At 43.0% G+C, this 12,543-nt stretch overlaps 1 protein-coding gene across 1 annotated transcript in view; it reads left to right on the forward strand.

Annotated features, from left to right (window-relative positions):
• GLDC (glycine decarboxylase) overlaps positions 1–12,543 on the forward strand; it is a 183,823-nt gene that overhangs the window by 113,150 nt on the left and 58,130 nt on the right. The window contains exons 11-15 of the mRNA XM_069230125.1: positions 168–248; positions 997–1,094; positions 6,659–6,743; positions 6,904–6,945; positions 8,013–8,155. Of these exons, the coding sequence (XP_069086226.1) occupies positions 168–248; positions 997–1,094; positions 6,659–6,743; positions 6,904–6,945; positions 8,013–8,155 (449 nt within the window). The remainder of the gene's footprint in view (positions 1–167; positions 249–996; positions 1,095–6,658; positions 6,744–6,903; positions 6,946–8,012; positions 8,156–12,543) is intronic.

Raw genomic sequence — 12,543 nt, forward strand, 5'->3', positions numbered from 1 at the left:
AATGTGGAAAATAATATCTAAATGATAGGGTTTAAACGTAGAATCGTGTGCCTGATTCTTTGGGATGCTCTTAGCTACAGAAAGTATTTGGAGGATCTTCATGACCACATCTGTGCCCCTGGCTAGTTTATGCCTTTTCACCTGAGTGCCTATTATTTTGTTTCTAGCTTGGTCTTTCGCTTGATGAAACTGTGACTGAGAAAGATCTGGATGATCTGTTGTGGATATTCGGTTGTGAATCATCAGCTGTAAGTTGACGTTTTTTGTCTTGACCTACCGTGCTTTGTGAATTAATTTCTTAATGTTTCAGATCCTTAGTGCTAGAGATTCTTTAAAATCTCACTGATGTTTTGTTTGGACCTTATGTATTCTATTATGTGCTGGAAAAATGTATCTGCTCATGGAAAATGACCATGCAAACATGACTGTTGTAGTAGCGGGGAATGCAGGTTTCCCTCTAAATATTGTGAGTAAAAGCTTGGAATGTCTTTGTGCCCTTGCACTAGATTCTACGCCGCTGTTCCTGAAGATGTACTGTGGGGAGTGCTACAGCTTATAACCTGCTTTGCCATCAGGACCCCAGCAGTGCCAGGGTGTAAGACATTCCCTGGGAAAAGTTACACTTATATGTGTACAGCCTGTATCTGGCATTTCACCTTCAGCCCACAATACTCTGATTTTCAGAGCCCCCTGCAGAGGTACCAGATTTCAAAGGGCTGTCCGCTACTCCTGTTTAGTAGAAGAATAAACCAGGCGATGCATCTTGCAATTTGCTGCCTGAAACTTTTTGACAGTCTTTGACAGTTTATTTTTACCCATGGGTTTTTTGATGCTGCTCACAGATTTTAGTGCAAGAGCAAATAGATAACTTTATATAGAATACGATTTGAAGATTTGCATTTCCACAATGTGTAACATATGATTTTCCAATATTTTAGTTTGCTTGTTTTGTTTGTATTTGTAATCTGTATCCTAAAATTGTGATTATTGCAACAGGAATTGGTTGCAGAAAGTATGGGTGAAGACACCAAGGGAATTCTTGGAACAGCTTTTAGGAGGGCTAGCTCCTTCTTGGGTCATCAAGTATTTAACAGGTAAGAGAAACCGAGCCCTGTGACTGTATTGCTAATGGAAACTATCTTCCAGTTGTTACCAGTTTCGTCTGAGGCAGGTGGGGTTGTTATACCTGTTTGTTTGTTTATTTATTTATTTATTTTAAATCACTGAAGGAGGTTTTGATATCTTGTCATCCAATATCTTGTCTCTTTCACAACATCTTGAAATTATTGAACACGTCTCAAAAATTGACTGGTAGGAATCATTGAAATCCTGATTGACTACGAGTAGAGAGAGATAAGCTGTAATAGGGAGGGGACTTGGGCAGTTTTAACGTGTAGGGGAGTATATTCTTGGAAAATGGATGAGCATGGTCTTGGGAAAGGATGAAACACAACTTGTGTTGGCAAAATGATTCGAACATCCTCCACTTTTATCCACACTGAATTGAATCAAGGGCTACACATAAGTTTAAATAGACAGACAGGCAAGGTCCCTTTGGAACCCCACACTCAAATCTGACCGTTCTTTTGCTATTTCTGAGCCTCTCACTCATCTAGCGTTCCTTCCGCAATGTAATATTGGCCATTTACTAACTGTCGTTAGTAAGCAGCTTCTTAGCCCTGTTCCACATCATGGTATAGTCCAGGATATCAAACGCTGCTCTTACATCCTGAAGCATGGGTAGGGCTTGATGACCACTGCCTGTGGTACGGAAGATGGTATTTTAAATGTTCATTGTAGGTCTTATGGTGCCTCTGAGCACAGAATCCTGACTATCTCACCAAAAGATATGAGCTTCTACAAGATCTTGAAGTAGAGATGCTGTGACTTTTTCCATAGGGTTTAAGGTCAAGATACACTAGTATGGGCAGATTATTTATTTATATATATGTATATATGTGTGTGTGCATTTATTTTTGTTTTACTCGGTGCAGGTGTAGCCTAAGCCTCCTTCAATGGCTCTGGAATATGGCTTCAATTGAATGACGGATTCGTTAATTAGCATAACAGGACCAATATGATCTCAAGCTTCTTTCGGTCCCACGCACAATGAGGATTGCGAGGGAAGGTGGTGAAGTGCATTTTTTTTGCATATGAGTGGCTATCAGACATTTTTCTGTAGCACATTTGCATCTTGCTTCATTATTGCACAATGCAGTTTTGGTAAACTACATGTAATATATGAACTAAGCATGTAACAACTTTATCGTAGCATTGAGGGTCAGGTTCAGATGGGTATGTTATGTTGAAGATGAAAATGTTGGGTGGATGGAGGATTAGCTAGGAGCAAGAGATTTTTTTGGGGGGGGTCGGGGGGGTCAATTCAGACGTGGCTACAAACATGCAGTTCGATCTGCATCTTAGTGTGTCTCTTGAATAGGAACTTTTTTAAACCCCTTCTGAAGAAGCGTAAGTCCCGGTGCTCTGTCAAATGCAATGGTAGAGAGTCCCAGCCTTTTTGCTGCTCCAATGAAGTATCTGTTCTGCGCTTGTTTTATTTTGAGGTAGAGCGGCATTAGTAGTAGTGCATTTTTGCTTTTGTGTTCACTGTAACCGTTGGAGATTGGCCAAGTAGTCGTCTTTCATGGAAGATGGCTTAGTGTTACACAGGCGATTTTGAAATGTATTCTAGTCTCTATGGGAAGCCAGTGGAGTTCTCGTATGATTGGCATAATGTGACTGAATTTGTTTTTATCCATAATAATTAATATTGCTATTGCATACAATACTTCTTTGAGGGGAAGGAAGTGGCTGGTTGAAATTCGTGCTAAAATAACATTGCCATAATTGATCCTTGAAATGATTAGCACTTGTGCTGTTGGTATTTAGATGGTTTGATGAAAAGGTGTGTTTTTTTTTTTTTTAGTTCATTGAGCATATGTAAAATGTAGTTTACTGATTGAGCTGTTTTGCTGATGTGTTGCCCAAGAGAGAGGATGCTGTCTATTGTGAATTCTAATGACTTCACAGACCATGCCAGAGCAGTTAAAGCATCCAGCTGGAGTTCTTGTACTAATGTTGGGTCACTTTGCTGCTAGATTTGAATGCTACTAGCCTGAACTCTATCTCTGTGGTTTAACCTTAGAAAGTTTTTATGCCGCCAGTTTTCTAATTTCTTTGGACAATATTGGGGAGATTTGATGTCTAAGAAAGGGATGAATTTCAAATAATTTGATGCTCTCTGCTTATTTATGTAGTTTGACACCTTTTTCTCTGAGGTGCAGCTTTACTGGTTCCACTTGCGTTGAATAATGTAAGAAATAATATGGAACCTCAGAGGACTCTTCAGAACATTTCATTTATTTCTGATGTAGGTTTGCCTGTTTTTACTAGCTGATTACGTTTTGTGAGAGAAGATGCAAACCAGTTGAATTTACTTGTGAATCCCCATTCTGTGATGTAATACACTCAGTATTATTATTTCATGATCTATTTTATCGAACACTGCTAATATATCTAGCAGTCTGGATTCTCCTTCATCCGGCATCTTGGATTTTGTTGAGTACTTTCAGCGTTGCAGTATCGGTTTTGAGACATTCTTCAAAACCGGATTGTTCCACCATCAAGAAGCTAATTGAAATAGGGCTTTTGATGCGTCCCTGTTTTCATTTGGTTAATCTAGTATAGTATCTCTGAAGGTGAAGGCTATTCCCGCTGTCCTATTACACCAGAGCCTTACCATATGGTGCTCCCACTACTATCTTCGTCTAATGGTGGAATGTCTTCTACTGTTACTTGTTTCTTGGACTGGACAAAAAAAAACGTTTTCACAGTGCCTCTCCAACCTTTCAACTGTTGTACCAGGTTGTCATTTGGAAATGGATTCATTCAATCTTTTCAGTGATCTAAAAAGTTCCTTTGAATTGTCTGATGCCACAATTCTGACAGACATTTATCTTGCTCTTTGGCATTTAACATTGCTTTCTTATATAAAGACCATTTCCTTTTACTTCTTGACTGAGGCAGCAAATGAGTAGTCTCTGCAAGACGTTTTGTTACCTTTCAGGAGGATAGATTAATTTTCACTATCATTTTCTTTCTTGTTGTTGGTCAGCTTTCAAAGTCTTCCTTCTGCTTTGTGTGTCCCTCCCATGGAGCATAGACACATTACTTGTGTCCTTCCACTAAGCATTTTTCCAAGGTGCTACTTTCTTGTGACTAGAGTATGCTTCAAGAGTGCATTTCTCCAATTCTTTCCCTTTGTGTACTTCTCTATCTGTGCGTGTCCCTCCCACCCACTGACCCTCCTTTGCCATCTGCTTGCCCAAGATGAGTTGTCTATCAACTTGCCTGCATCCCCTTCCGACCACCATCCACTTTCAGTCTGGTTGCACACAGACCCTCCAACACATCATCTGTGTGCTCCACCACCTGTGGCCTCGCCTCAGTCTGTTTTGCCTTGTATCCTCCCTCCGTGTTGCCTCTCACCTCCCTCTGTGTTGCCTTGGGGGAGCAATAAAAAGGTGCAATGATGTGGCCAGTTGATTGCCTACCCTGTGATTCTTTATAAATAGTTTTATAGTTTCTACTCCTTTTCTGATAATTCTCAGGTCTCGTCTTCTATAAAATACTTTTTCCTTCAACTGTGCTTAAGCAGGCTTTCTTCCTGATCAAGGTAAAATTGCTTTGGATATTTGCCCTAGAAGGGCTGGCTGTGCTGGTCCTTTTTGTCCTTTCAACTGCATCTCATCCTCTTAGCCAGTCTTGCTGAGGTGAGAGGAAGCACCTTGGAATGGATCCTTCTTTCCTTAAGGATAAATAAAAATTGTTAGTGCTTTCCTTCGTTGGGTATGTTTTTTTTGTCCAAGTCCTTGGGGGCTTCCTCACTAACTTCAATTTGAACATGATGCCTCTAACTCACTTCATGAGGCAATAAGGGTTTCAGGTGTTCTGTTATGAAGATCACATCCGGCATGTCTTACCGGTTCCACTTTCTTACCCAGTGCCAGGCATACTTTCAGAACTGTTTGAAAGACTTTGGCAGTAGGATGTTCAACCATCACTTAAGGCATAGTTGTGATAAAAGTAGATTCTTTTTTTCTGTGCATACAGTTAAGTCTGTTCTAACTCTTGGTGGCCTTTAGTGATGCATACTTCTCCGGGTATATGTAGACCAGGCACACAATTTGGGAATCATCTTTGACCACTATTTGTAATTCAAAACCCCAGGTGACCAAGCTCGCATCTACATTTTGAAGTTCTTGCTACATCTTGCACTGTCGTGCCACAAGCCTTTGCCATATTCACTTATTTCTTCAAAACTAGATGATGGTAATGGGGTCCACAATTCTTCATACACTAAGTAGGCCATTTAAAACAAGGCTGCATGTCTAGTTTTTAGTTCCCTGCACAGGGCGCACATCTCTATACACCTCTGTCCCCTTCCTTTGATTCCAAAGAGAGCAGGTTATATTTTTTAAAAACTGCATTACTAACAAAACTATGGTAATTACTGCCCCTTGCTTTGTCATATGTTTCTGCTGCAATATGGGCACTCTAAGTTTGAGATCTTTATCTGCTAACCTTTTAGTTCTGCTTCCCATTCATCATGCTAGTCTAAGATTGTCCATAAGCTACAGTCAGCCGTTCCATTAGGAACTATTCGAACCACTTCATACTGCTCAAGGCTCTTAAGCATGGTATTTTAGATGCATTGCTTTTCACTGAATAAGCACACTGGTTGTTTTCTTAGTGCCAGGATTACTTGAAGTTAGTGCGTAGGCTGCAAAAGTCAGAATCATTCGGTTTAAAAGATGAATACACTGAAAGATTGTTTCATGAATTCAAAAAGGAAAGTGGGGAAAACGTGTTGCCCTACTAAAATCCTTTGTCAACAAATACCTTCTTAGGTACAGTTGGCTTCGGTGTAAGCTTTGCTGATGGTCTTGTATTTATTTCTACCGAGTGTCTCAGTAGACCCAATCCATAACCTTCTCTGCAGTTACAAAAACATGACACCCACGTTTATAACGTAGGTTAAAAACTGAATGTACAACTCCCTTTGTTAAACATATGTACTTAACTTGATTGTTCAGGCCTTCCTTGGCCTTGCACCAAAGTTATTTTCTAAGACTACTGGTCCGATCTTTCTTTAGCTGTGAACGCCATTACCCATACTAGCCATATGTACTGTATATTGCTAGACAATGCAGACAATTGTAAAATGATAGCTTGTCAAGATCTGCTTCTGAAACACAATACTACTTTGCAAAGTCCTATGATGACGTCATTGTATTGGTTCTCATCTTTGCCCTGATATCTTGATTGTGCTACCAGAAGTGTATGTGTAACAATGAGTGTGGAAAAGATTGGTGATCATGTTTAAGCCAATTTGTTATTAAAATAAACGTGAGAAAGATGCCAGGACTTACTGTACAGTGACCTCGGTATGAAAGAGTTAACAATGGCACTTCCAGGTTTACAACTTGTGACTTACAGTTGTCATTCGACCCATGATCTGCTGGCCACTTTAAATCAAGGCTCGTGTAAGGCAGTGGTTGGCAGTTTGAATGCTAGGAATTTGTGGTGCGTGTGTTTTAGTGCAATGTTTGAAGCTTCTTGTGCTGAAATACACAAATTTTGGTTTCATGTCCTGCAGCTATCACTCTGAAACCAACTTGGTGCGGTACATGAAGAGACTGGAGAACAAAGATATTTCCCTTGTGCACAGTATGATTCCTTTGGTAAGTATTGTGCATTTTTAGTTTGGATGTGGAGTGGGCAAGACTGCCGGCAAGGGTATTTGGGAGAGTTGCTAGTGGGAAAGGAAAGATAAGGAGAATTGGTCAAATAGAATTGAGAGGAAATTATGCATTGACCATCTTTTTTGTCTTGAATTTTTAGGGTTCTTGTACAATGAAACTTAACAGTTCATCTGAGCTTATGGTAAGTGTTCTGCAGAATTGTTTTTGACAGAATATAATGGGTAGACAAAGGAAATGTTTTTCTGTGGTGAATTCCACAGTACTGGACACTGCTATTTAAAAAAACAGGCTAGTGAAGTATTGTACAATTTACAGCTATGGCTATATGGCTATTTATAAAGTGCACATCTCAGCCTGTAGGTTATCCAGGCGCTAGATAAGGAGGATAGAGGCATGTCTTCCCCCTCTTGTGGAATTCAAGTATGAGATGACTGAAGGGCAGGGGAAGGCCGTTTCGGGCCACGGGAGGGACTGAATAACTCTTGAAATTTAACAATTCCAGAACAGACTAAATTCAAGACGCCTGTTTATAGGAGGGTTTTTCTTCTCGGGTATTCCTGTGTATGTTTATGCCTCCTACTTTTTGTACATTGAAAATGTCATTCTCAGTTTCCCAGAAATGTAACAATGTTTTGCATGTGGTTGCCGTATTGTGAGGTGCTTTAGTTGACAATCTATATAACACTTTCTGCAGAAAGCTGTGGAGCTTTCCTTTACCTGCTTCTCGCAAGCCCCAGAAGGACAGTCATGAAACTAAGATTGGCTAGAATTGATCAAAGTGACCGCTCAGGATCTTAATAACATTTATGTTGGCTGTCCTCTCTGACCCTTTCAGTTATTACTTGGGGTTTCTAGAACATCTTCTAAATCAATGTTAGTCTTTTAATTTATAAGCAATGGTGTTGGTGATGGAGGGTAGAAGCCATGTACAGCTCACTGTAATGCTATATCCCGGTGTTGCTCTCAGCCTTTCTAGAAGGGTTCATTTTCTAGATGTGATGGATTGGCCTCCTTAATTGACTAAACCCACCTGCTTTAACCAATGTAACATTAGTCAGAAAAACACTTCCAAATGTGAATGCGATACTGAACAAAGAAATCATGCAACTACTGACAGTGGTTCTGAAGCAAGACCACTGTCCATAAAATGCAAGGCAGCTCAAAAGTCACCAGGAAAGTATGCTAATCGCTCTTCTTAAAACAAACAATTTAATGTTGTTTTTTTTTCTTTTTTTTTCTTTCTCACAGCCTATAACGTGGCCATCCTTTGCAAATATCCATCCGTTCGTGCCTGTTGACCAAACTCAAGGGTACCAACAGCTTTTCAGGGAGCTTGAGAAAGACCTTTGTGAAATCACGGGTTATGATAACATCTCATTCCAACCAAACAGGTATGCCACGTAATAAGTAATAAACTGCAATATTCAATCCAGTGCATTGGTTGAATAACTGTCAAATATTTGGTACTAGAGTGTTGGAACTTTCATAGAATCACATGCTTGAATCATTCCCCGTCGTTGAAAGGGTGTCCCTGGTACATAAAAAAATAAAATAAAAAAAAAAGGGTCAACATGGACAAACATAAAACCTTAGGCCTTGTAATTTAGTACCATATCATAGTCCTTATACAAAAAGGACTAAACTTAACAATCAACCAATCAGGAGACACCACCTTGTAGAACCCTCATGAGAGAAGCTCCAGTCCCACAGATTTTCCAGCACTAGTGCTTAGAGGAAGAAGTGCACTGAAAGAGAGATAAAGGTGAGCTTGTCAGGCGAGGAGGGTGGGTCGCATGTGAATCTATGAAAGATTCCAATACTGGAGAACCACAGTTACAGGTGAGTAACTTATGTTTGTACTCCAGTATTGGAACTTTCATAGATTCAGATGCTTGAATCAGAATAGATAGCAGTACTGATCAAATTTTTTCATACACTTGTAATGAAGCAAAATAATACATATAGGTAAACATGCATATATACATAGACACCTCTATATGGTTATGTACTAGGTGGTTATAGTTAGGACCCAGTTTCTATAGGGAAGTGGTTTTTTTCCGTTTTTTTTTCTCTTCCCTATATCTTAGGCGCCGGTTGACAAATCTGCACAAAATGTTCGAAAGTTTCGGGGTAATCCATCAAGTGGAGGCAAGAAAAGAGGTTGGGGGGTCCCAAAACGCTTTTTCCCCATTCATTTTTCAATAGGGATTTTGAACACTGATAGTGCAGAAACCACTGGGTGGAATTTCACCAAATTAGGCAGAAAGCTAGGGCCTGGTCCAGAAAGTGAGCTTTTTGTGATTTGGTATAAATCTGTTCAGTAGTTTGAGGGAAATTAAAGAAAATCCAAATTTGAATATATATATATATATATATATATATATATATATATATATATTCAAATTTGGATTTTATATATATATGAACCCTCCCGATCTTGTGCTGCGATCTGATTGGTAGTGACACCCTGACCCCTTTGCTCTGGTGGTGGGGTCCAAGAGGAAGCAGCTCTGTTTGGCGGAGCAGTGTAGGCTCGCACAGGACATGGGGAGCCAGCTAGGACCACAGGGGCTTGAGGCTCCCCCCATGGTTTGTTTTCTCTCTTTCTCTCCTCCTTTTCAATCTTTCTATGCACATACCCACTCAGACCCTTGTGCACGTACTGACACTCTCACACACCCACTCCCCCCTACCAAACTCCGTGAGTTCTAGGAGGCCATGCGCCTCCTATTTGGGCAGTACATCTCCGCTTGAGTACCTTCTGGCCCTGTGGAGTCAGCAGGGCCCCCCTCGGATTCCGTTCTGGCGACTTCAACCATGAATCCGCTCCTGGATACAAACTGGCATCGGTTGCACCACCTCGACCTGCCCCAAGAACAGTTCAGATTTTGACACTCCTGGCAACCCCTCCTGTGCACCCCGGTTGATGTCGACCCATCCTCATAGCCAATTCCCAGCACGGAGCCGGACCGATGTCACACAATGCAGATTCCAACTTCGACCAGGACCTTGCTCTTTGTGTTGAGGTATGGTGAGGATTGGAAGGGGTCGCTGGACTCTTTAGAATACCAGCTTGAAGATCCTATGGACTGGCGTAGAGACCTGGATGAAGCCAGTGGTCTCGACACTTCCCCCTGATGTTGGAATGCTTTCTCTCCTTACTGTGGCTACAGAGGAGGGAGCGTCTTACTCCATGATGGTGCGAAGAGCAGCTGAGGTACAGGGCCTTTACCTGCCTTTGGTGACAGGACTGACATCCAGACTGAGGTGGTTCAGCCCAGGGCTTCCTCTTCTGAACCTTTAACAAAGCCCTCACTGATGTCCTGCTGGAGACTTTGTCCAAACCCTGCACAGGGGCTCCTGTTAACAGGACAATTGCCCCCCACTATATACCAGCTCCAGTGAACCCACTGTTCCTCATAGCACACCTGACCCCTGGAAGCTTGGTTATCCAAGCCTCTATGTCCCCAGGTGCATTCCCTTCCACACACCCGGATAGGGAATCCAAAAGGCTGGATCAGCTTAGGAAGATGTTTTCTTCCTCCAGCTTGGCATTCCAGTCAGTGAACACTGCATTTCTTTTGGGGCTTTACTGCCATACCTTAAAGGACACGGTTGCACAGGTGCTACCGAAGGTCCTCGGAGGCCCAGGCCATTCTCTCCCAAGCTGTTGCTGATGGGAAATGCTTTAAGTTCTCAATGCGATGTGGGCTGGAAACGACTGACTCAATGCAGATCAGTTGCATCGACGGTGACCTTAAGGTGCCACGCTTGGTTTAGGAAGTCTGGCTTTTCAGGGGATGTCCAACCCACTCTTATGGACATATCCTTTGATGGCACCTGTCTCTTGGAGACAAAGCAGACTTGGTGCTCGAGTGCTTTATGGAGTCCAGAGCTATGGCCAGGTCCTTGAGCCTCCTAGGTGCCCCATGTCCCTCTGTCTGCTTTTGACCCCTTTTATGGCTATGGAAGGGGCGTCCCACCACACCTGTCCCCTTCAGCCACCATGCAGCTGGCAATCCATGTCAGACAGGTGGGTTGTGCAGATAGTCCGAAGGGGCTACTCCCTCCCCTTCGAGACAACCCCTCTATCAGTGCCACCATCCTATGATCGGATGAAGGAGGATCACTTGTCACTTCTCCGCGAGGAGGTTACAGCTCTCTTGGCCAAGGGAGCCATAGAGATGGTCCCTGTGCCAGAAGTAGGTCATGGCTGTTATTCCTGCTACTTTCTGGTGCCCAAAAAGGGCAAGGGCCTGCATCCAATCCCAGACCTCCGGTCCCTCAATCTCTTCCTCAAGAAGAAGTTCCAAATGGCTCAGATTTTAACTGCACTGGACCCAGGAGACTTGATGGTAGCGCTGTACTTGCAGGACACCTATTTCCATATTCCCATCCTGCCTGCCCACAGACGTTACCTGCTGTTCACGGTAGACCACGAGCATTTTCAGTGTACCGTGCTTCCCTTCGGCCTTACCAGTGCCCCTCGGGTGTTTACCAAAGTGGTGGTGATGGTCACAGCTGATCTGCGCAGGTTCCAGGATTCAGTCTTCCCCTACCTCGACGACTGGCTGTTTAAGGCAAACTCACCCCAGACTATCATCACCCACCTCCAGACTACCGTGGACCTCCTGCATTCGCTGGAGTTCACTATGAATGTGCCAAAGTCACACCTGACTCCCTCTCAAAAAGGCTCCCCTTCATCTGAACACAGCGCAGTTTCAGGCCTATCCTCCCAAGCAGCAAGTCCAGGATATTCAGGCTATCACACTGATGTTTCAGCCTCTATCCTGGATTTTAGTGAGTGACTCTGAGGCTGCTGGGCCCCGTGGCCTCCTACATCTTGCTGGTGACACATGCCAGATGACTTATGAGGGCTTGGCAGTGGGACCTGAAGTTCCAATGGGCATAGCATCAGGGAAATCTCTCCAACATGATCCAGATCTCAAAGGGAACTGCGCAAGAAATGAAGTCGTGGCTGTTGGACCACGATTGGGTCAGAGGCAGATTCCTCTTCCTCTGGAGGTTCCAAGGCGGCACTCGCTTGGCAATGCCTCTCATCTCAAGTGGAGCTCGGGCCTCCTGCACGCCTTTCCACCCATACCACTTCTGCTCAGAGTTCCCAAGAAGAACAGGAACGACTGGGCCCAAGTAATCCTTGTGGCTCCAGACTGGGCACGAAGAGTCTGGTATCCCGAGCTATTGAACATGTACCATCAATCCTCCGATCAGACTGCCCCTTTGGGAGGATCTTCTGTTGCAGCAGAAGGGGACGGTTCTACACCTGAACCTGTCCAGTCTCCGCCATCCCGCATGGAAATTGAGCAGTGGCAGTTGACTGCTTTTGACCTTCTACCAAGGTCTGTAACAGTATCTTGGCAGCCAGGTGCCCCACCACCAAAATGGTATACACCTACAAATGAAAAGAATTTGTCGCATGGTGCACAGACAAGTCTGACCCCACTTTCTGCCCCTCTTTCGTAGGTCTTGTTGTTTATACTTTCTTTGGCCCAGCAGGGCTTTCCTTTGGCCACCCTCAAAAGTTTTGTCTGACATCTCTTGTCTGCTTTCTGAGATTAGCTGACCAACCCTCTCTGTTTAAATCTTCTATTGTTAGATTCCTGAAGGGTCTTACCCACATGTCTACTCCATCACCATTCATAATGCCCCAATGGGATTTGAATCTGCTTATTACTTTCCTAACATGCGTTCCTTTTGTGAGCTGCTTCATAACTGTCCACTCAGGCTTCTAACATCGAAAACAACCTTCCTTGTGGCC

Source organism: Pleurodeles waltl, chromosome 1_1 (genome assembly GCF_031143425.1).
Source record: "Pleurodeles waltl isolate 20211129_DDA chromosome 1_1, aPleWal1.hap1.20221129, whole genome shotgun sequence".
NCBI lineage: Eukaryota > Metazoa > Chordata > Amphibia > Caudata > Salamandridae > Pleurodeles > Pleurodeles waltl.